The sequence below is a fragment of the Chelmon rostratus genome, chromosome 10, assembly GCF_017976325.1.
Source record: "Chelmon rostratus isolate fCheRos1 chromosome 10, fCheRos1.pri, whole genome shotgun sequence".
Classification (NCBI taxonomy): domain Eukaryota; kingdom Metazoa; phylum Chordata; class Actinopteri; order Chaetodontiformes; family Chaetodontidae; genus Chelmon; species Chelmon rostratus.
Genome location: NC_055667.1, coordinates 17,749,063 through 17,773,364, shown reverse-complemented (window position 1 = coordinate 17,773,364; position 24,302 = coordinate 17,749,063). Strand labels below are relative to the sequence as shown.

General features: G+C 42.9%; 3 protein-coding genes across 3 annotated transcripts in view; 1 reads left to right on the top strand and 2 right to left on the bottom strand.

The window, feature by feature from the left end:
* Positions 1–1,819: 1,819 nt before the first annotated feature.
* On the bottom strand, positions 1,820–10,297 carry LOC121613039 (YTH domain-containing family protein 1-like). Its single transcript, XM_041946289.1, has 6 exons — positions 9,857–10,297; positions 8,990–9,014; positions 7,589–7,668; positions 5,447–7,099; positions 5,233–5,277; positions 1,820–4,462 (listed from the first exon to the last, which is right to left on the bottom strand). Exons 1-6 carry the CDS (start codon positions 9,881–9,883, stop codon positions 4,436–4,438), a joined length of 1,857 nt encoding a protein of 618 aa, XP_041802223.1. The 5' UTR covers positions 9,884–10,297; the 3' UTR covers positions 1,820–4,435.
* birc7 (baculoviral IAP repeat containing 7) lies at positions 10,161–15,180 on the top strand. The gene is made up of 8 exons (XM_041946290.1): positions 10,161–10,392; positions 11,435–12,028; positions 12,616–12,715; positions 12,892–12,973; positions 13,125–13,170; positions 13,889–14,098; positions 14,746–14,811; positions 14,981–15,180. The coding sequence occupies exons 1-8, from the start codon at positions 10,161–10,163 to the stop codon at positions 15,178–15,180; spliced, it is 1,530 nt and encodes a 509-aa protein (XP_041802224.1).
* Positions 15,181–15,424: 244 nt separating this feature from the next.
* The window catches only part of nkain4 (sodium/potassium transporting ATPase interacting 4), a 45,508-nt gene continuing 36,630 nt past the window's right edge, over positions 15,425–24,302 (bottom strand). Inside the window, exons 6-7 of the mRNA XM_041945902.1 lie at positions 18,755–18,839; positions 15,425–17,951 (exon numbers count right to left, since the gene is read on the bottom strand). Of these exons, the coding sequence (XP_041801836.1) occupies positions 17,942–17,951; positions 18,755–18,839 (95 nt within the window). The 3' untranslated portion in view covers positions 15,425–17,941. The remainder of the gene's footprint in view (positions 17,952–18,754; positions 18,840–24,302) is intronic.

Sequence of the window (24,302 nt, the reverse complement as noted above, 5' to 3'; positions counted from 1 at the left end):
CAATATGCCTCTGATGCAGCGGCCGCAAAGCCTGCCTACAAATTAAACAGCCAAACGGTGTCTGATAATGGAAGACTCCACCGCTGTTAGTGCATTAACGCTAAATCCTTCTCTGTGTCAGCCTGTGCGGCGGTCTGTCTGTTACAGCCTTATTGTGACAGTTATATATATATTTCACAAAATGTTCCAGAGGCTCCGCACGGAAGCTCTGTGAGATACAGCCCCAGCCTGAAATCGGTCTATAATAATAAATAGTGTCAGAAGCAAAAGTAGGCCAGCGGCTCCAGTCCACCGCACCTTCGCTGTGCGGCTCAAACCTCAGGCCTACAGCAGAGGCGCAACAGCCTTGAAGGGATGCGAGCTGACGACGGCTGCAGTGTTTCAGTAGGATGGAGGCAACATATAGAAACGTAAGCGAATCAATGCCACCTACAGGCGTCCTCCTGACAACGCATGGTTGGAGCTGTAACCCAGCGAAGGCCGCAGGACTGAATGCTCCACTAGATTAATTAAATCAACTAAAAGTTAATAAATAATTACTCTTTAGAGCAGCTACATTTCAACATGCCAGTATGGTGTGTGGTGTAATGCATTGCTTTTAAATTCAGCTCAGCTTCAGCTTTTAATTACAACCTCAACATATAGTTTTGAATAAAAATAAAATAAAAATGTTAACCACAAATAGCAGAATATGGCAAAAGCTGCATTTTCTTTCTTTCAGATATGACAGGTTCAATACAGGCAACTTTCATCTAATCTGAACATTCAGGTATATATATGATATAAATAACCAATACATAAATATAAGCAATCTAAAGATATGTTAAATCACCAAGAGCCAATTGCAAATAACTCATTGTGGGGTGTTTATATAGAGCAGACAGCCTGAATGTGACTTTCTTTTTTTGTCTCAGTACAGATGCATGCTTTGTAATGATGTGACGACAAATAAAGCCTGAGCTGCACTGACTTTTCTGCTTGTTCTTGTGATCATTTTACGGGGAACTGTACACGGCAGTCACGCCAACTTTGCACCATGCACGCAGCATTTGCAGACCGACATCGGATATGAATTATTTTTCAAATGGAATGACTGGGGCTGATGATTTGCCCAAGATACGACAAAGTCATCTCTGTCTGTTCCGGAAGCACATAAATCATTGTTTGGAATAAAATGGTATTTCATTACACAGTCATATATTGTTAATGTAAGAAAATGACCATTTCATATAAGATTACTTGTGTTTTTTTTATCCCAGATAGCGTTCCTCACTTCAGTTCCTCCAAATCAGGAAATCAGCACCACGGAGAGCTCCTGTCAGGGAAAGAGAAGAAAATCTGTGCTGAGAACCAAAATTATTACACGTTTTCAGTGCCTAACACAGAATGTGTACAGGCTAAAGACCTGGATGATCAAATATTAGTTTTGGCAAACATGTACATGGATTCAAATGATTAAAAGTTAAATTAGCCACTAAACCGTCCAATACTGGGCACTTGTATATGATAAATATGCCGTTTTCTGTCAGGCAGTAGCACTTCCATTAGTGCGCTCTTTCAAATTCTGTTGTACTTGAGCCTCTGAAAACAGAGGTCTGCTTTAATATCAGTACTTAGAGGTACATTGTGGTCAACTGTAGTAGCACAATAATAAAAAAAAGACAACAGAAAGACACAATTCCAGCTGAGAAACCCTTTCAGTGACATTTAAGCGCTGGAGCTGCCCTACAGACCTTCCTCTTTGTATAAGGTCACCAGAGACAGCTGTTTACTCACTAACAGAGAATTCACGAGATCAAGACAGAGTAATTTCTGAATGGACAGTTTATTAAGGCTTGATTTCTTCTATAAAGAAAAACCAAGATAGATCTTTTGAACAAGTTATGCCCACTACAACTGTGGTCTAGAAGATAATCAATGTTTATTTAATATTTTCATGTCATTAATCCTTTTGTAGTGTCAATACATATAATTTCATGGCTAACCTGACATCCCCCTCTTGCAACAAACATCGTCTGACAGTTATCGCTAACGTGCATGTACGCCTCGGACTAAAATCACAACCAGTTCGTGCTTCCTGAGGCAAAGACGGCTGTGGCTGCGGCTCAAGTCTTCGGTGGCATCCTTTAGCTTCACACCTCCCCCTGACTCTATACGCTGGTTGGAGAGAGCGGTGTTGGTGAAGGCAAACATGTGAAGGGCGTTCACCGTATTGCTTGGATCAACCGTGCTATTGATTAGTGCAGGTCAAAAAAAAGAAAGAAAGAAGAAGAAGAGATGGAGAAGAAAGGATCTTGTTAGAGGTCAGTACAAGGGATTACACTGGCCAGGTAAAAAATACAATGCAGCTTCAAACATCTGGAAATACAGCTGTGAAGCATACGGTTCACACTCGCACTCGAGTGACCTCAGCAGTGTGCAGCACCTCTGCCATCTCAACGATATAACGGGGTTAAGTTGTGAATCAAATAGATCAGAGAGCAGACACACCGTCTAACAGAATCTGAAAAGACCAAACAGCTTCATGTGAATAAGTTCAGGCCACATTACCTGAACAGGTGCAACTGTCAATATCGTCTGTTCCAGTACAAATACTCCAAACAGGCAGTTGGTGAACTGGGATGTGAATATTTGAAGCAACATCACATTTTCACCTCTTACACAAATACACAAAAATGTCAAAACGAGAGAAAAGGCCCCTCTACATGAAAGAAACACCGTTAGCAGCATTACTCTCTGCATCATGGTAACCTCACAATCCGCAAAATACTGAAGTGACAGTTCCAAACTAACCAAGAGGGGAGAGAGAGAACCAGCTGATCTCAAACGCTGACTAACAAATAAACCGCATTCTGGCTTTGAATGCCCTGAAATGGCTGACAGGTGAAACAGGGGGGGACAGCGTCCTTTGAAGGACCGTTTACTGAACATCACCACTCTCACCTCACAGACAAGCTGCAGGATGGATAATAGCTTTATCTAGCAGACTTCCTATATTGTAGCTTGCCATGCATGGCCACACACATATATTAGTGACTTTTTTTTTTAATATCCAATCATTTTCCATTAACATACCTGAAAGTACTTTACTGTATCATAATCAATGGTTTCAGCCTAGAACAAAATGTTTTTGCAACAACCAAAAAACACACAGAAACCACATTTCATTCTTATTTTTTTTCTTACTCGATAGTAAATCAGTTACATTAATTTTTAGGTTATACATTTTAGGCTTTCTCCATGAATATATAGGCTCCTACGTTAAAGCTTAGCATTACGACCAACATGATAGACTTAGCAAAACCAAATTCAAGGAAAAGAAAAAAAAAAAACAGAGGATTAAGACAGAATGATGGTGAATGGACAAATACGTGAACCCTCCCCCCATTTTGTGAAACAAAAAAAAAATGCACAAGCAACAATTCTTCCAATGTAGTAGTTACATCATTACATAATTCTGATTATAAAACAATTTAAAATGGTGGATGCGGCAATTCTCTCAGACTGGGTTGCGTACACAAGCAGAATCTCCTGATGAAACATACAAAAGACCCCTTCAAGACAAACATCAAAAGAAAGCAAAGCAGAGGGGTGTGAAGGATGTCAATAGTACAATTTTTGACTTAAATGGTGAGAGTTCTGGTTGTGGAGGACACATCCGTTATTTCTTTCCCAGAGGCCTTTGCAATTCCTCCTCAGAAATGTCTCGAGTCCCGTGTGACTTCACACTATCCCTGATTTCTCCAGCAGTGTCACTGTTTGAGCAGTTCTTTTGAGAAGTCACCAATAATTAGAAAAAAAAAAACATTAAGGCTCCAGAAAACAGGTTTCTGAAATGAAAATTGTCAGTAGTAAGCCAAAAAATAGAGATTTTGTCGATCTGAATGAAAAATAGATAAACCATTGAAGTTTTATTATCGCACAGCTCCAAGTCCTACATTGCCTTTGGGATCCTCCAACCCTGTTGGCACAGTTAAACCTCTGAAGCATGGCAATGTTGCCCCCAAATGGACAAACAGGGGCAGGACACATCCGTTCCTGATTGTACTGAAATATAAAGTGGCAGATTTTTTTCTCCATGGTGCAGTCAAACCCTGATTCAATTGGAAAGAGGAGGGGGTGGGGGCAGGACAGAGAAAACCAGTCTGGTGAGAGAAGAGTACAAGATGGAGCGGGAAGAAAAACATCTAAAAAACCTGAACTAAAGACTGTGGTGGTGGTGGCTAGGTAATACATTAAATCAGCTTGTTATCCCTGCACAAGAAGTGGGTGGTACATGGGGCGAAAAAAGCACAAGTCTCGACAATGGCAGAGATTCACCAGGATTAAATAGAAAAAAAAAAAAATGAAGGGCTTGGTTGCATTTTCATATTCTTCTGTCTCTTAAATCAAAAGTCCTAGTGTAACTGTTGATCAAGCCAAGGATAAATGTCTTCTATTGTTTATTCCTGTTTTGGCGCTCCTGTTTGGAAAAGAACAAAAAAATAAAATTAGACATAAACATTACATAACAGCATTGCAAAGTACAGGACACTTTGATGAACAGGGGACTTACAGTGGTGATCAAATATTAGATCATCTAAAATATCATATTCTCTGTGTGAAGAACACAATCAGGAGCAATCACCAACAGCTGGCAGACAAAGCCCTCACTGGTTGGGGGACAGTCGATAGCTGGGTTTCCATGAAAATGTGTCGCAAATTGTGACAAAATTTTGAGAAAATCAGCAGAAGAAAATGCGAATGAATGCTTGTTTCCTTCCACTACCATTACGCAATTATTAGGACTCAGCTCATTGGGATAAGCAGTAGGTGGCACCAATTCTCCAGTCGTAAAATCATTATACCATTGCAGAAGAAGCGGGTGCAACAAGATGACGTAACTGAAAGAGCCCTCAAATGATGAGAAAATGTAGAAAACACGATGGAAATATGACATTTCTGTTTGGTTCATGTATTAATGTGAAGAAGGTTAAACCACATCTGTGTGGAGCGGAAACAGCTCATCAGTAATGTGAGTTCAATGTCAGTTAAGTCAGAGCTTATTCAAAAAACGGAGCATGAACTCTTTTTGGAAAAAGCAAGTATAAAAACTTTTTTGCGAAACTAAGTATTTTAGAATTTTGCCGCTTTCATCAACCTATTCTAACGAGATATCTCAAAATGCACAAAAAAATATGTTCATGGAAACACAGCTAATGACACCAACAAGAAAATATGACAGTTTTTTACCTGATCCAACCGAGAGCGGTTCTGTATCTGAGGAGGTTCAAAAGTCTGCCAAAAGGGGCAAGTAAGAGGAAACAGAGAAAAAGAAACAAGAATTAGTCTCCTAGACACAAACTGAGCAAAAAAAATGATCAAGTATAAACTTTATTCAAAACAAAGGTGCCAAACACATATCTTTGCTGCATTTAAGGGAATGCAATAAGATGACTGCACTTACCTTGCGCACCTCCTCCTCTTCTTCCTGCCTCTTCTCATAATGGGAGAAGTCATCAAAGATGGAGGTGGTGTGTTTGTAGGTGGCGATGATCTTGAGCACCTGTTTGGCCTTCTCCAGAGGAACCTCCTGGGTGTCGCGGGAGTTGGTCACTGGCTTGTTGTCGTTGTTCTCCAGGCGGATGTGGCGCAGCTGGCTATTAGGCACGTCCTTAACAAACAACCAGTCCACGTCAAACTTGCCCTTCCACTTGTCCTGTGCCCAAACACCAGCACTGGTGCCATAGTCCACTGGTGAACGCATCTCTGCCACACCGCAGAAATGACCACTGCCATTGACACTGAACAGCAGATACACAGGGCCTTTGCCATTCATGGCCCGGAAAGCCGAGTCCAGACGCTTGTTGCCGTGTTCTGTGCTGCACCAGATGGAGTACTTGATGGAGCGATGGATATCGTCCTCAGAGTAGCTCTTAATGATGAAAACACGACCATTCTTCAGGTTCCATTCAAAGTCCTTGGGATTGTAGCTATGGGAGGCACGCAGCTTATCCAGCACTGGGTGGGACTCTGCACCAGGTCCCTGGCTGGCAGAAGTTTGGGGTCCACTGTTCCCACTACCAACCATACCCATCATACCACTACCGTCTTGGCCAGGGCCACCCTGCCCATAGCCTTGGTTGCGGTTGCGTGGGGCAACCCAGCGGGTCTGGGGTTGTGGGGGCTGGGTGTGGTTTTGGTAGGGCTGAGGTGGTGGCTGATGGTGCTGGTGATGGGGGGGCTGGGGCTGTAAGGCCATAGGCTGCATCTGGGGCTGCACCAAAGACTGAGGAGGGGGGGGCTGCATGGGTCCTTGCTGCATGGGGCCTTGAGGTGGCAATCCATGAGGGAGGCCAAGAGGCTGCTGCTGTTGCTGCAGAGGAGCTGTGGCTACTTTAGTCACTGGGCCCTTGTCCCAGGTCCCAATGTTCATGTTGTGTTTGATGGGTGGTGGGGGAAGAGCTCCCCCTGGATTGGGCATCCCTGGTTTCACCTTAGCTTTCAGCTGCTGCGGTTTGGCGGGCTTACTGGCAATGGCAGCCCAGGAGGTGGGTTTGGGTGGAGGCATTCCAATAGGTGTGGCTCCGTTGCCTGCGGCTGCCACCGCAGGTCCACCAATCACGGATCCCACAGCCTTGACTCCTGAACCCTGGCCAGTGACATCCCCTCCAATCTTCAAGCCAACCATACCCTGCTCCAGGCTGTTCATACCGGGGGCTTTGTTGAGGGTGTCACTGTGAAAGCCAGTCTGACCATCAGGCACCAGGGTGCCCCCCAGGGAGCTGGGAGGATAGCTGTAGCTGCCACCATAGGCTGAACTTTGAGTCTGCTGGCCCTGGGAGCCACTTGTGCCCCAAGCAGAGAAGGCAGGGTTTTCAGGGAAAAAGTTAAACCTGTGGGGGTAGATGCTGCTTCCCAGACCCCCCGGCTGGCCAAACACTGTGTCTGGCATGAAGTGATGGTCTCCATTACTCAAGGGTCCATAGGGGGTCAGGTATGGAATAGGGGGGTCCCCACCTGTGGACCAAGGAGCTTCGCTGAGGGGATACGGAAATCCAATGGAGGGGGCGTAGTAGCTGGAAAGGTAGGGGTCGGTGATAGACTGGTAGCTGTTGTTCTGGATGAATGAAGGTCAGCAGAATTACAACATTAGCAAATGACTTGTTTGATTTAATTAATAAAATCTAGATATGTTCTATGTGCAATAATTATTTTAAATGGTTTCCTAGTTTCACTTAACAAGATTACGAACTTAATTTGCATCCATTTTAGGATTGTGCATTAACATAATTTACATAATTTATAATACTAAATTTGTTTTCAGAATACTTCTGCAGAATCAATCATACCATGTTATGTTTTCACAAATAGCTGTTGGACAAAACAAAATTTTATTAAAACATTATTTTGTTATTGTGCCACATATGCCATTTTGTGACATACACTGAAAAAGGAACAAAATCACCGTCACAAAAATTTGAAAAAGAAATTGATCTGAGCAATGTGATAGTCTTAATCAATAAAGACTAGATCACATGGCTTATTTCTATGCTATATTTATATATTTTTAGTATCTGCTTTGCAGTATAGAGATATTTGACTTTACCTGAGTTGATTGACCAGTGAGGTATGGCTCAAAGTCATTGTCATGGACAGTTTCCTTCTGATGTAGTGAACCATTTTGCACTGCAACAAAACAAAATGACAAAAATGTACATTTAAACATACATGTAGGGGTGACAGAGTCTTTTTTTTTTTTTTTTTTTTTTTTTTTTTGAAGAGACAGCTATCAAGATGTGTTGAGTTTAAAATGGTGTGACCTGGGCTTATATTGCCAAAATAATACTGCATATTTCATTTGGTCTGTTCAGCACACAACATATTTAAGAACAAAACTATAATGACACATTGCCATTACAATATTTTAGCTACAGTAGTTCATGGGGGAAAAAAATGGTTGCCATGGTTTAGTTTCATCATTATGTTGGTGGCGAATCAAGATTTACACATCAATCAAAGGGTCAGCACACAAGTTTAGTACCCAAATCTGTCTGTGCCTCTTGCATGGGCATGTGCTCTCCAAAAATAAAATAAAAAAGAAGAGGAAATCAGTGAGCCATGTCAGACAGCCCTGTGGCCCATGAGACAAGCCTATCCTGGAGGTGAATCAGCCTGTGGCCTGCTGCCAGCCAGACCTGCAGGTAAAGAGTGAGTCAAGGCCTGCTTGTCACTCCACCTCGTCCACCAGCTGCAGTAAATCAAAGATGACTAGAATGTCATAAAAATACAATTACGAGACCATAACAACATTGTTGTCAACAACGTTAGCGAGGAACTATCAACAATGAATGCTATCGTCATGACAATTTATGGATTTAGGCAGAACTGATGCATTTATCCAAATGTGATTGGAACATCATTTTGTGCAGGTAAGAGTTAGCATAAGCATCATGGTCTTGGACATCTTCTCATCATGGATACACTCAGTAAACTACGAAATAAAGTAATTGGCCCCATGAGCCTACTGCCCTTTTAATGGCATGGTTGATGCTGTACTCCAGTGTATATGCAAGTATGCAACACTGTATAGATTTATACCACTGGTGCCCCGACTCAATCACTAAACCCCATACCCTGATACTGTTTGTGTCATATTTAACTTCAGATGAACATGTTCACAATAGAGTCAGCCACATTATTTAAGGAAAAGTTATTTTCCTCCAGTTATGGTTACTAAGTGTACAGACAATGGCAAATTGACTTCTTGTGCTGCTCAAAACTGTGGATTTAATTTAAAAAGGATTTCATTTGTACCTGTTGTTCATGGTTTGCAAAGCATTTTCCCAAAATATAATGTAGCCTGACAGTAGTTGAGATCAGAGACAGATTAAGACTCCGTTGAAGGATGGTCTGTGTTATGTTGATTTAGTCTGAAAATGTAGGCCCGGATTAAACACATATCCAAACAAACAGTCTTGATTCAGTCCTCTGTGATGATACAACTCACCTTTAGATGCTTGTCCCTTTGATCTCTGCATCCATTTTGGATCATGAAAAGAAGAAAAAGGAGACCACATTGTTATTTTCACTTGATCTGAGATTTCACACATTAGGTTGGGACTGAGTACAGCCTCTAATTTTACCAATCTATCGCTCTGAAGCTGAACCTTCAGACTACTTCCTGAAGAGAGGCAATGCAAAACATCCACCTCACGTTACTCGTGAAAGCTGTAGACTTACAGTTGGCTACAAAAGTAAAGATTTTTTCTTTGGTATTACACACATTGGTGTGTAACTTGACTTCGTTAATCTACCGGCTAACGTTAGCAATATTTCACGCACAACTTCGCTAGCTAAATGTAGCCCTCTTAAAATGGCTTTTTAAACGCCAATAGCGTTTATGCAGCCTGTAACTTCAGTTTGCCTTAAAAGGCTGAATATATTTAGACCATTCTAAACATCGTGACGATATTTGTGACACCTTAAATGAAAAAAAAGTTGAGATTCACTGAATGAGTCACGTTAGCTTAAACCTCAATTTTCTTTAAACGTTAGCTTTAGGTTTTACGTTTTCAATCCATAGGTGGGGAGTTTTATCTGCTACATTGGTGGCAGAAACATATGGTCTCAGTTCAAGATGCATTTAACAACGGTTTGCATGCAATCGTATACATGTCATCTTTCCTAAATGTACATTAAAAACATTTAGCCGTTTAACGGAATGTAGCTAAGTTAACTTGCTAGCTACATGCACCGGCCAACGTTAGTGGCTAGCTAGCACTTCCGAGGAATAGCCGTAGCCCAGTAAATCGTTAACGTTAGCAGGTAGCCAGCTTGCAAGCTCTTTACAGGCGAGGTACATCGGCCTTCCTACCTGAGGGTCAATGCTTGTGGCAGACATAATTCATTAAGCAAGTCCCTGGATTTTCACAGAGCCTGGGCTTGTGACTGGATTTCAAGCCCCGTGATTTGAAAGCAAGTTCACAGCTCAGTTACAGTTAGCTATGTGGCTAGTTGTGCCGCTTAGCGTGTGGCTACTGGCTAGTAGTTGTAGCGCAGGCTCAGCTGTATATTTTCCGCTGTGTGCACGTATCCCAACTTCCACAGTTCAAGTGTGTCGCCTCGGCTACTGTGCCCGAAAAGAGTCAAGTCCTGGTACAGGTTTTCAAGTTAACGTTATGTGTCGCCGAGTGGATCTTTCGGATCTTGAATATTTCTATCCTCGGCCGCCTTTTACTTTGTCTTTATTATTCCAGAGAGAGAGAGAGAGAGAGCCCTCCTCAGCTACGTTAAAGCCCTGTACACTTCCCCAATGGCTGCTCCATCCGGGCTTTGAGCCGTCGCTGCAGTTCACGTCGTTGCCCGCGGGGTGGCAAAAGTTTAGAGCATCCTCTTTATTTAACAAAGTGAGTTTGGATAATGTATGTGATTTACATTATTGCAAAGAGAGCGAATGAAACCAACTCATTCACACCGCTACTTAAATGAAGCGTACTCTACTCCGCCTTTCGCGGACATTGGCGCTATTTTCCGCTGTCTCTGTGGGTGTAAACAACGCCACGGGGGCGATCAGCAGACTGTGTTGTGCGGTTTTTCTGCAGGGTCCCTCTGATACGGCTCCACTTCAGCGAAGTGCTCATTTGAGACTTGAACAAGACGACACTTTGTGATGTGAGTTCACATTGAACTTAAACATTGCAAAGTTTGATGTGCAAGTCAGTTAGGTCAAATCCCTGTGGTTACAATCCACCCTGCATACAGATCAAGTTACCAAACTGAGGTCGAAAATCATGCACAGAAATGTTTCTCAGTGCCGTGCATGTGGTACATAGCAGGTTGAAGCTTGTATCTGCAGGATAACTGACATGATGGTAATTTCAGCAGAACAAGCAACTGGACATGGACTGCTTATGGCCTGCAATAAATTACAGTAGTTATTACGCCCTTTCACCACTAGGAGGCAGCAATGATCCACCCCCTAAATTCTGCCAAAGTTCAAACCTTTATCCATCTGTTTATAGCTATTCATTTTCACAAGGATTTTTGTTTTACTCACAACACTGAATTGCAAAAATATTTGGTCAACACTTCTTGAGTATTCTACTCATTATAGACAGAACTGATATGATTTAAGCCATCAAAAAGCTTTTGGCACATACAGCATAATGAACCTATTCAGCTACAAGCTTTAAAATGACTTTCTTGTGCTTGAGGGTGTTTTTAATAACTCTATAATATCTTCCATAGTCAGATTAGTTGTTTGGCCATAGCATGCTTCTCAAATACTTTCCATGGTTAGCCTCTTTCTGAAGAGGCGGAGCAACATGGCATGTTCAGGCTTTCATTCATTCAAGGATCAATGAGCATACGTTCTGGCATTTGGTGGCTCTTCTGGAAAGCAGTCTCCTGTAGGCCACTGTGCAGGCCCCCGCAGCTGATCATATTATTTCAGCTGGTGTGCTGCACTCACCTTCAGTGCGCGCTCCACTATGGACCGCAAAAGGGATGACTGGCACAGGACAAGAAGAGAAAGGAAAACCTACATGCCACAGAATGACGGATGACAGCAGTGCTATGCTACACATCCTCGAGGAGCCTCAGATGCGCAGAGAAGGGGAGAGGATTCGAACTTTTCAGAACTGGCCAGCAGATGCGCCTGTCACATCTGGAGACCTGGCCAAGGCGGGCTTTTTCTTTCTAGGCCCTGGGGATAAAGTCCAGTGTTTCTGCTGTGGAGGGATTTTAAGATGCTGGGTGCACGGGGACAGCCCGGCCGCAGAGCACAAGAGGCATTTCCCTACTTGCAGCTTCATACTGGGTCGAGCTGTGGGAAATATACCTCTCCAAGTTGGATCCTCCGACTCTGTGGATGGCCAGCTGTTGAGTCAGCTCCAGAGGATGACTATGGATGACCAGGGGACAGCTGGACAAGCGGTCTACCCGGAGATGGAGGCGGAGGATTCCCGGCTCACCACTTTCCACAACTGGCCCACGGAGGCCTCAGTCCAGCCAGATGTTCTTGCCAGGGCAGGATTTTTCTACACAGGTGCTCACTGTAAAGCCTTAAAAAACACATATATCCCGATCATCTGCTTTCTTTAATATTTTATGAGCAACATTTGAGTACCCACGAGCATATTTCAGTGAAATATTCAGCACTGACCCAGTCACTGCTGGAGTGACCTCTCTTTGTGAGAGAGTTCATGGTACAATTGTCCTGCTGAGTCATGATGTTGTGGACAGAACAACCTGGACAAAGCTGGGGCTGCTAAAGAAGTAGGACACCACAGCTTCAGGCAATACATGCGCTGTGGGCACAATATCATGAAAACCAGTACAAAATATTGCAATCAAATAAAGTAACCGTACAGTGAGTGACGCTTTAGTGGAGCTGACAGTGTTAGTTCTGTTGAGACTGAGTCAGAGAAGGCTTGATTCACCTTTATTGTAATTCTTACATGTTTTAGTTTGTGCATGAGATGGATTCCTTGTTTTTTTTTTTTTTATTTTGGCCCGTCGAGCCTTTTGTGTGTGTGTGTAATGAGATGTTCTGTGTCAGATTGTAAAGCTGTACAGAGTCACAGAGTCTCCGTCACCACACTCTTATCACAGCAGTCCTGTACATCCTGACAGGTCACGGCGACAACGTCAAATGCTTCTACTGTGATGGGGGGCTGAGGAACTGGGAGCCAGGAGACGACCCCTGGCAGGAACATGCCAAGTGGTTTCCACGGTAACAGCAGGATTTGTCACAAGGCAGATTTAAAGACATCAGCTGAATACGTCATTTGCTTATTTTTGCGTCTGCAAATTCACTTTTTCCCCTGAATACAAAAATACTGTGTCAAGGTTTTGTTTTGTGTTCTGCACTCTTAGCAGATTATAAAACAGCATATTTATATTTCTCAGATGTGAGTTTTTAATCCAGTCGAGAGGGCAGGAGTATGTCAGCAACATACAGGATGCCCATTTCCATCTGGGTGAGACGGTGGTGAGAACCTTTATCCCTCTTATCTGCTCAGAATAAAATCTGCTTGGCATACGGCACATGTGATAACCACACACTCGCAAATGACGTCATCGCTGCATTTAATATCATCCATGACTTTCACCGTAAATCCAAAATATGACTGTTTCTCTAGGGTGGATCACAGACCTCCACAAGCAGAGATATCGGATCCAGAAATGGTAAGTCATACAAACCTGAAGCGAGACAGGGAATGATGGGTAATGTACCAAGAACATCATGAAACTTTATTCCTACTAAGTGGACCTGGATGACAAGATAGCAGCACTGCTTTAATGCCAATATCTTTGTGTATCCTGCAGTGCAGTGAATCAAAGTGTCGACATCCACTCTGGCTCGCTCACACAAAAGAGGCAAAGGTGGAGCAAATATTGTGGTTGTGCAAATGGAGAAAATAAAGGCTGCAACCAGTTGACCGAATCAACCTGCGTGAACCACTTTGGTGGAAACATACGTTTCATCTGCACAACTTGCAGTTAGACGCCAAACAGACAGATCCATTACTTTTCTTTAGGAGGCTGCTGAAAATGAAATAACTCCATGCTCAATTACTTGAGCTAATGTTTGCTATAGGACTGCAGTAATTAGGGAGTGCCATGGAAACCCATATGACTGTTGCTTGTGGTTGCAGGGCAGTCATGGGAGGGCAATTACTTTATACTATGAAGGAATCACAATTATAATCCATGTCAGCAGATATACAGAAGAGGTCTCTGGTTTGAAATGTTAATATATTGGCAGATGAAGGTAAGCTGCACAATTTGTCATGTATTTCCCTACTCATCTAAATAGATTTCTTATAGTTTATATAACACCTAGTGGACGGTGGCGGGCCACTGGTCTCATCTTCCTCACTTCTTCCCTCCTCTGCTCTCCCAGATGTGGTCGGAGGTCTGGCAGCTTCCTCGGCCATGCTTTCTCCTGTGGTGCAGACTGTGCTGCAGATGGGCTTTGAAGCCAGCCTGGTGGAGAGTCTGGTCCAGACCAAGTACCTTTTGACAGGCCAGCACTACACTTCTGTGTCTGACCTGGTCACTGACGTACTGCAGGCAGAGCAGGAGGACAGAGACCGGGCGCCACAGAGCAGAGGTAACGGCCAGTGTGGAAAGTAACTTTACTCAGGAATGTTACTCACAAGTTACTCAGGTGTGCTTTGAGTATTTCCATTTCCTGTATATAAAATACAACGTGTTGTTACAGATTAAACCAGGGGTTTCCAACCCGTTTACAAGAAAAAACTTGTCACATTAAAGGTGTCTGTGAGTGGTTAGCAGTTCATTTCCCCTCTAAACCACTCAGATTTTTCATAAAAGAGCCTGGAGAAGTAAAATGATTAAATATTTCACTAGAAGCAAGGTTAGTGAAAAAAAATTACTGCAGAATTCTGTAGCAGAACTTTGTTTCTTCTTCTTTCTTGCCTCATTAATCATCACACGACCCCTCAGATTAATGTTGTGACCCACCAGAGGAGGCCTGACCCCCCAACTGGACAACCCTGCGCACACATAGATGAATCCATAATGTTATATATTCTAATGTGCCAGTCAAGGGCCATTTATGTATCAAGTACTTTTACTTTTGATACTTTAAGAACATTTTGCTAATGATACTTTTGTACTGTAAACCAAATTATTGTATTTTGGGGGTATGAGCAAAATGAATAGTAACTCTAATATCAATGTTAAAATGAATGCTCCTTAAATCTGACTGTGTTTTTTCATGTTTGTGTCCCTCAGAGTCAGAGATGAGACAGGGCTCTGGTGCCGGAAATGTGAGGACACAAACACCCATCAGAGAGAAAGGTCAGGGGTCGACACCTTTATAGTTTGCAGAAAACAGCTACTTTTGTGCTACTATTGCATTTCAAAATCAATTACACCGTTGAGCTGCGGACACATGATTCAGACACAACAGTCGGCTGGTACATAGTGAGTTTTCATCTGTCTTTCTGTCTGTGCTCCCTCCCAACAGTGAAGGACCCCAGCCCAGAGGAGCTGCTAAGGCAGCTGCAGGAGGAGAGGACCTGCAAGGTGTGCATGGACAAACTGGTGTCCATCGTCTTCATCCCCTGTGGTCATCTGGTGGTGTGTGGCGACTGTGCCGCCAGCCTGCGTCACTGCCCCATCTGCAGAGCCGTCATCAGAGGCAGCGTTCGTGCTTTCATGTCCTGAGGCTGTTGTGAGAAGCCACTGATATACAGGTGTTGCATGAGTGGCCTTGAGTTTTCCCTCTGTACTCATTTCCCCCTTGCACTGATAAAACAAAAATAAAGATTGTTGCTGGTTGCTTGTTTTGTCAGAGTTTTGGAGATATTTTTCTTTAATAAACATTTTAAGCTGTTCAATATGCGTATGGTCATTATTAATGTGTAGGGAGTGCACGTCAGAAAGAGCAGATACGACAAGATCATTAAAAGAACACATTCTTTTATTAACAAACACCTATTTACAGGAACACAAAGCACAGTTCTGGATAAATAGGAGTACACAATCAGGTCACGTGGGGATGGGGCAACACAGGACACAAAATAGAAGAGGGAAATGCAAAAAAAAAAAAAAAAGATGTTTTCCACTTTCTATACAAAGAAAAACAATTATCTACAAACAGGTGGAATATTTTTCAGTGGACACTAGCACATACATACACCACCGTTTCAACTAACTCCAGTTACCGGGGTTTAGGAAGAGGCTGTATTGCACTGAGAGGAAGACTAGTTTTTCACAACGATTTTAGTAGTGTTCACTACTAATACTGATTATGTTACAAGATGAGGTGCTTTGTGTTTTAACTAACCCACACACCAGTTAACCTACCAAGAGTGCGTAAACTTAAATTCTGAAGACGATAATGACATATAAATTATTGCATCTTGCCAATAGAGAGGCGGCCAATCAAATCCGTCGATGGTTCAGGCTCATCGTTCTGAAATTAGCCAGCAGGAGTGGTCAGATGATTTTCAGACTCATAGCAGCTTGTGGGCTGTCTATCTAATATCACGGGGAATCTGACATGCAGCAGGATATTTTTAGGTGCTGACAGCAGACAAAACTGGACTAAGAACAGAAAGCTGCTTCTTTCATCACAACTCTTTTGATTACAGAATAAGATAAGAAGACGGTTTCAAACTTAGCATCAAGAATACTGTCATCAAACATACTGAAAATGTTCTGGATTCAGATGAAGTGGGTAAGGTCTTATCCTAAACGATGAAGAAAAACAAAACGAGTGAAACATTGAAAGAACCAGGGCAAAGCGCAGACTCATCCTACATGACAATTACACAGCAAAACACGCTATTTGAAGATTTACTGTTACCTGCAGACACAACGAAATCATTTTAAGACAAAGCATAGAGATTTATGGATGAGCACACTTGTAACAAACACTCAGCGGCCTTGCAACTTGTACATGAACACTCTGAACACCAGAGAGCAGTAGTGGTTCACACAAACAGTAAGGCGACAGGATCCGATTCAAAACCGACTTAGATTCTGAGGGATCTAACATGAACAAACAAAAAAGTGCTACCAATCAGCATAGAAGATATGACTCACGTGTGTGCACTGTGACCTAAAATGGAGACGCATTATATTGCTGGGTCAGAATAAAATTAATCTGAGTACGAACCTACTCAGCAGAAGCTTTCAGTTACTGTTTAACCAGCTCGTATACGGTGAGTTGAAGACATCAGTTCTGTTATTTTGTCATTACTTAATATGCTATACACATAATTACAATACAAACCCTGTAAAAAACATGCTAGAAAACAATCACAATCACCACTGAGAATCTAAACCGCTTTACTGATAGGAGACAAAGTTCTGGTTCACTCAGGAACAATCACGCTACTTCTACACTGAAGACCAAACCCATACAGCTCAACACTGCTGTGTGTGCAACATGAACAGTAAATCAGTTTCTATTGTTTTTTCTCAAAGTTAAAAATATGCTGTGTAACCTTTGCTTGAGTGTGTGTGTGTGTGTGTAATGATCATCCCTGTCAGCAGCCCTGATGCGTCTGTAGTTAAAGGAGAAGAGCTGAAGTGAAAACAAAGCTTTCAGCGCGTCTTCTGACAAACACCTGACACTTCAGAAACACTGACTTGGCCGTCGTCAGTCACAATAATAAGACTCCAGAAATCAGATAAAAGTTAAGACTCACATGCCATTCCCTGCGCTCCAACACCTTTTACACGCTAACGTTCTTTTAGTTCACATTTCAAACTCTCAATCCAGACCCCCCCACCCCCACTCGTTTTATTATTTACATTTTCTATTTTGGATAGACGCCCCTGTAGGTTTGGTGCTTTTGTTCCCTCCCCTCCCTCTACCTCTCCACTCCCCTGCCTCTTCCTGCTTTGCTTGTGTATTTATGCACGCAGATCCTGGCCTAAAGTAAACAGGCAGCGCACAATAGCTCATTCCACAGGCTCCACTGTAATTCAGCCCTCTGGCCAAGATCTGAGCCAAACCAGCAATAACATGCTAAATCACTGAGTCCTCTAAGACACAGTACCACAGACTGGGAATGCTGGGCAGTCCCTGATTACACACACAATGTATTTATATGCTGTACATGTATACAGTCGTGTTCCTGGGGAATATTGAACCATTATGGGCAGGTCATAGCAATGGGACCCCAGCAGAGACCTCAATACAAAGCAAATGATTGATACTTTCCTAAACACACAGTATGAGGCTTTGTTGCACTGTAATCCCCCTTCATCCCTCCCTGGACAACAATGGACCCTAACGGAGAAGTGTTGGCTTTTCTGGGCAGCGCACCAGTAAATGTCATGGTTAAAATACTGAAATCAAGAAGGAGGAGGGATGTGCAGCGTGCCCCCCGTGCACTGGGATGTTTGTGTCAAAACAGCCATTTCGTCTCCGTGGGAACTTGCTGTGTCACCTCCCCGCTGGACGCTCTCCTATTTACGTAGACCTGGAGAGAGCGTGGGCAGAAAGAGCAGTGAGTGAGCGATTGTTGGGCAGCTCACACACACATTTACACACACACACACACACACACTCTTCCCTGGATGAATGTCTCCAGGATATAACTCCCAGTAGATCGGGGAGACGAAAACTTCCTCCCTCCCATTAGAGACGGAGCTGATTAAACTGTCAAGAAGCTAATAAAATATTCATTTCATGTTGGCAGAGAATTATTACACGACTTGCCAGGCTTATTGTTATTAAGTTCTTGGCACAACTTAATTGATTAATCCAATTTTAGACAGATTTTTGTGTGTTTTCCTCCACGTGCTTCTATCAGCAACCGCCTGCGGCACGGGGACACACGTACATGACACCCATATACACACACACAAACACACACAGCATCATGAAAGGCCTTCATACTTCCTTCAGCCCCAGACAGGATGTAGCATGTTTCAGAAAGACGTTTACTCCCCAGACATGACTCAAACCTCCTCCGTCTGCACAATCGCCACTAGTTTCTGTTGTTTTGTCACCTCTTGGATCCTGATCGAAAACTAAAAAGCTCTGCAACGAGCGAGTAAGAGCTGAGAATATTTCGAAAAACTCAAAAAATAATACTTGTTTTGACTAATGAATAGTTTCAGGGAAAATCAGGGAGTGTCACCTTGAAGAGGAAACAATTACATGCAGGCAACAGGTACAACCCAAACTGTTCATGAGCACAACATGCAAATATCCACATTTGAGTTAACACACACATGGACATAAACACATGCGGTGTCATGACGGCACATTCATACTTACAGGTACATGGGCTTTAAGAGGAGATGAGATGGTTTCTCATTGACATGGTAGAGTGGGAATGGGTCAAATCCACCAATAAAATCAACTGAAAACAAAGGATTAAACATAAATTATGAAGTAAATCAAAAGACAGACAACAACAGAATAAGACACAGAAGGACATACAAAGACAAAAAAAAGATAAAAAACACAAGCTGAATGAGAAATGAAATGGAAAACAAAAGACACTGGAGAACAGATGTAATGCAGGGATGTTGAAAGGCAAGCAGCTTGCCAAGAAGTCTTTTAGTTTTAACTCTGACAAATAAAAGAAATAATTAAACTTTTTTTCATCGGTGCATCTGCCTGGAGCCAGAGGGAAAACTCGGGAACAGGTGAGAGCTGGCCAGCTGTCAAAATAGCCTAAGCTGTTTTTTTATCGCTCAGAAACAGAGGTGACCTTCAGCCACAGAGCAAAACGCTCGGCGCTTTCTGTTTTATTTTCTCACTTTAGAGTTCGGACTCTAGGCGAGGCACAGATGAGCAGGATGAGTGTTGCGTCGCGTGAGAAAGAGAGGGACTGACCAAAGTGCTGGGCATTTTTCACAGATGCAGAGAGATGTTTTTTTAAGATGAAGGGAAAGGCTCGGGGGGGGGGGGGGGGGGGGGGGGGGGGGGGGGCGCCATGCATGTCGGTCTGACTGACAGAGGGGGCCAAAGAGATTAGGCTGAAGGAGTGCATGTGAAAGAGGCCAGCGCGTCCGGGAGCCGTCTGCAAACACCGCGAGTGGAGGAAAGGGAGAAACCGAGATTGAACCTGATTTAGTGGAAAAAGACAGAAAACAAACAGCAGAGCCTCGTTCAAGAGGGTGGGGGAAAAAAGTGGGCAGATCTGTTACTTTCTGGGAACCAACAGCCGTGGGGGGAAAACAGACACAAACCAGCCATGGAAACTACTGTAAGGCCAAATCAGTTCCATCCTGATAAGAGGAGGCAGGGGTGGTCTGCCGAATGCTGATAGGTGGGCAGGATGAGCCACAGGGTGTAGCGGTGGTGGTGGTGGTGGGGGCTCTCCCTTTCCTCTGACCCTGCCCTGGTTTCCACCACACATACACCCCCCCTAACTCACACACACAAAGACCTCTTCCCTGATCTTTTCTGTACCAGTGATTTTCTCATTATAAGCAGGTGGGGATCCATCCCCCTGCCATGATAAACTGTGCTGAGGAATACAGTTAGATGATAATGGCGGTTGCCATTTTTAGGTGAGCTAGCAGCTGTGGGGATGGCGTCAACGGTCTAACCGTCAGTCAATCCAATACTTCGGTGAAATACCATGACAGCTACTGGATGGATTGCTGTGAAATGCGGCACAGACATTTAAGGTCTCCAGAGGAAGAACTGTAATGACCTTTGGTGGTCTACAGACTCCTGAACAGGTCAAATTTTCAGTTCATTACAGAATACCTTGAAAAATTAATAGCCACACACAGGAAAGCAATTTAGTAATTTTCTAATTACCATGGGGGCATCACAGCATATCTAACAAGCTCAGAATCTGAGCCTCAACAGGTGCCCTGAAGTGCCAGAAGCTGCTCTTAGGCTAATGAAGACGTCTTATGTGTCAAAGCATCATTTATAGTCCTGTGCTTCATCTCTCCTACATACTGTACAGTGCATGTCGGTCTGACCCCAGACCTTAAGGTGCATCTTCTATGCAGCACACTGAATCCTAAAATTTGGAAAATCACGGTTAACAGTGGTAAGCCATCTGTTTTTTACGCTTGCTCTGTAAATAGCAAGCAGTTACAGGCTGTGGAAACAGATATTGGCAGTTGATTGGCACGTGTGATTCTGCTCAGTTTCTTCCAGGCAGAGGGAGCAAACTGATTTTCACTTGTGTGGACACACACAAGAAATGAAAGGTATGTAGGTCAATAGTTAAGGCATCTATGAGCCCCTAAACAAGCAGGGAGTAACGCAAGACGATTATGTTTCAGTTCAAGTGGAAACTGGTAGAAATCAGAGGAGGACTTGTTAAGAACCAGGAGAGAAACTGACTGGCCAACTACAGTATACTGCTGCATCTCCCACCATGTGTGTGTGTGTTTGTGTCTGAAGGGGTTGGCGAGCTGACAGTGAAATGAAACGCAGGCACAGAGATAAAAGGAAAAAGACCAGGAGGGAAAAACAGGGTTGGTGAGAATAAAGGAGCGTGGTGTGAGGAAGATCGGGAAAAACAAGGAGGGACAGGGCAGAGACAAAGACAGAGAGAGAGATAAAGGGCAGACGGGTAGTTCAAGACTTCAGAGCCTGTCTGCTGTAATGCTGGAAGAGGTGAGTTACCAGACACAGTTGTGCTCTCTCTCTCTCACACACACACTCACACAGACACTGAATGGAGCCAATGGAGGAGGGAGTCCCTCATACTTGGCTCTGTTCCGCAGTGCTGCATCTCTGTCCTCACACACTATTACGCAGCCATCATTGCTATACAGGCCAGTCATTTACTTTAAAGAGAGGTTCAGCTGTTTTATGCTCAGTTATTTTGCATATGAAAACTTAAGGTATGTTTGATTGAGGGTGTCTCTAAAGTTAATCATCGAGGCAAAGAGGAAAGACGTTCCAGGCAAAGACGGACCAGGAGAGCCTCTGGAAAGTTTGTCTGGTCAGATTCTGTTTAAATGACGATTCACACCAAAACACAGAAAATACAGCTACTGTCGTCATTTCTTCTAGTGACTGAGTGTCTGTGTTCAATCCTCATTATTTGTGTCTTGGTGACTTCAATTACAATTTGTCATACAATGCCCAGCACTGCCTTTATTCTATTCTCAGTCATGCAGTATATTCATGCATGCACAGACCAAATTAAAGTCTCCAACATCCATAATAATAAAGAGACAAAGCTTGAAATGTGTTTCTGTCCGTGTCTGTTAATAACTGAACACAGCTCCAGCAAGTGCACGCAAAAATACTGGAACACAACAGGGAAACACTCACTGCACACACTGTGTTGACTGTATTGACAACTCTATCCAAACCCGAGTACACATTTGCATCAAAATGCAGCTCAAAGGCTCGGCACGCCCACACAGGTGTTTTCAATTACCTGCCTGATCAGAGCTGCAGTCATGTTGTGTGGATGCTCAGAATTACATCAAGCTATATGCACTGACAAGAATGATAAACGTGTAAGCTATATCGACCAATTTATTATGTTCATATTCTTGATTCTAGTGCAATCTGCCATCCTTGTTTCTAGAAACATTTACATTAGAAACATGCGCTAGAAAAAAAACACACACTCAATTGGCATGCTATTTCACAAAAGATTAAATCATTTACAACTAAAAACTACTTTAATGTGGATATTCTGTTGCTGTATTATTAAAAAAGGCTATTTGAATGGAGCATGTCCGATCAAGAAATGTGCGACATGCCAATATTATGCTTTTACAAGCATACTTCGTGCATATATACAGTGCATTTCAGAATATTCAAGATTCAAGATTCAAGATTCAAGAGTCTTTATTGTCATTGCACATGTCAATGAAATTTTCATTGCAACCCCCATGTTAGATGGTAAGAAAGATAAGACTAGAAAGAGTGAATAAAATTAAGATAACTACAATAAAATAAAATAAACCAACATGCAATAAAAAAAAATATTCGTGAAGCAATTAAAAATATAACAGAATGAAAATATACTTAGGCAATAAAATATACTAAACAATAAACAATAAAATATGGAAGTGAAATGTGCAAACAGAATAAAATATACAAGCAGAATAAAATATAAAATATACACAGTGAAATGTTCCGACAGAATAAAATATGCCAATGAAACTGAAATGTGCTGATATACTAAAATGTATATAATTATAGTATATGTGTGTACATAAAAGTCAAGTACACAGAAGGTGCAGGTGGAGGTAGAGGTGTAGGTGTAGGTGTAAAGTGCGATATGCATCTCAGTTGGGGTTTTTACTGCAGTTTGTGACACATGGCCTCTTTCCTGTTTATGGTCTGCTCTGTGCATTGCCAACCCAACAGTTTGCAAGGAGTAGATTTCAAGCACAAAAGAAAAGCCCACATTTCTGGTCGGAGGGAGAAACACACCTACTTTTAAACATTATGAATTACTTGGATATGAACAGGCTTTTGGATGTGTGCAAATACTGCAGCGCCGACCTTTTCAACACAGTCGTTGAACAAATGAAAGAGGGAGGCTGTGTTTCGATAATTGGAGCATGCACGGCTGCACATAAACAGGAATATTAGAGGAATATTCATTTTCATTAGCCATGTAAATAGCTTAGCAGACATGCAGCATTGTCGTTTGCAGAAAAAGGGCAAAAGCTTGAATATTTTGTGCATGTAAACATAGTCAGTAAGACACCTATTCCCACTCTTTTAATGTTCTACTTATCTGATGCCATTCTAAATGACATTTTGGGGTGATAACATAAAAACAGGCCTTCTGGATGTTTTGACCTTTTCACTCTTTTCTACAACCTGAGGATACGGTGCCACCTAGACATCCATCCCTGCAGTTTCTCTGTCTGCTTTGGAGGATTTTCTGGGGATGTGACTCAGCACAGAGGGCGGCAGCATAATTAGCAGACATGCTAAAGCGAGCTTATCCCGGCGCTAGGCTTCTAACTCCATGACCTACTTTACAAAAGAGGATTTTCCCCTCCACTCACTCTGTCGGTGTGTCTGCTCTCCACCGATAACTCTGTGTAACAAATTCACACGTACAAACACACACAGACACCCACACGTGACCGGTTAGTCACACACAGTCAGCTAAACACACAAATGCAAGCGGTATATAGGTGTGTGGGGGTGTACATATACACACATGCACTTTTAAGTGCAAGAGGAAGTCACATCAAAAGGGAGATCACACAAATGTACACACACACACACACACACACACACACACACAGTATCAGTAATAAAGCCTGAAAGCCATGTCAAACCCTGAGCTGATGGTATATGATGCTTGTTATTCTGCCCATTGTGTCTTCTTGGCTTCTTGTGAGTGTGTGTGTGTGTGTGTGTGTTTCATTCCGCTACACTTTACGCAAGCCTGAGCACTCAAATCTAACTCACTCGTCTCCCTGGAGAGTGAGAGAGTGCTCGGCGTGAGAGGAATTCCTGTCTTATCTCCTTATTCGTGAAAAGCTCATCTTGTCTCGTGTTGTTTGTTCCTGCATATTGCCCCATCTCCTGTTTCTCTCCTCGGCTTGCTCCTTGACAAACACCTCCCTCTCTCTTTCCTCTCCTTCTGCCTCTCTGGAGGATTCTACTTATATTTCTCCTCCTGGTAAGGTGCAATCAACTGTGGAAGTTATTGACCAGCAAGGCGCTTAATGAGGCTGATACAACGAGGGACCAGAGACCTCTAACTTCTTACAGGCCCGCCTCATTAAAGCCCGGAACGCAAGAGATGGGAAAAGAGACAGACATTGAAGAATTCTTAAACACACAAAAATTGGGTTCTGATACGTGATTATTCCACCTACCTGGGAAGAAACTAGGGACAGGAATAGAGCAATAT

Bases quoted from the DNA above. Each gene is read 5' to 3' on its own strand.
- birc7 (XM_041946290.1), top strand. From the start codon at position 10,161: ATGTGTCGCCGAGTGGATCTTTCGGATCTTGAATATTTCTATCCTCGG. The intron at 10,393-11,434 runs GTTTGGATAATG...ATATTATTTCAG, and splicing joins CTCTTTATTTAACAAAGTGA to CTGGTGTGCTGCACTCACCT. The intron at 14,812-14,980 runs GTCAGGGGTCGA...CCCTCCCAACAG, and splicing joins AACACCCATCAGAGAGAAAG to TGAAGGACCCCAGCCCAGAG.
- LOC121613039 (XM_041946289.1), bottom strand. From the start codon at position 9,883: ATGTCTGCCACAAGCATTGACCCTCAG. The intron at 7,100-7,588 runs GTAAAGTCAAAT...TCATTCATCCAG, and splicing joins TCACTGGTCAATCAACTCAG to AACAACAGCTACCAGTCTAT. The intron at 5,278-5,446 runs GTAAGTGCAGTC...CCCTTTTGGCAG, and splicing joins AAGAGGAGGAGGTGCGCAAG to ACTTTTGAACCTCCTCAGAT.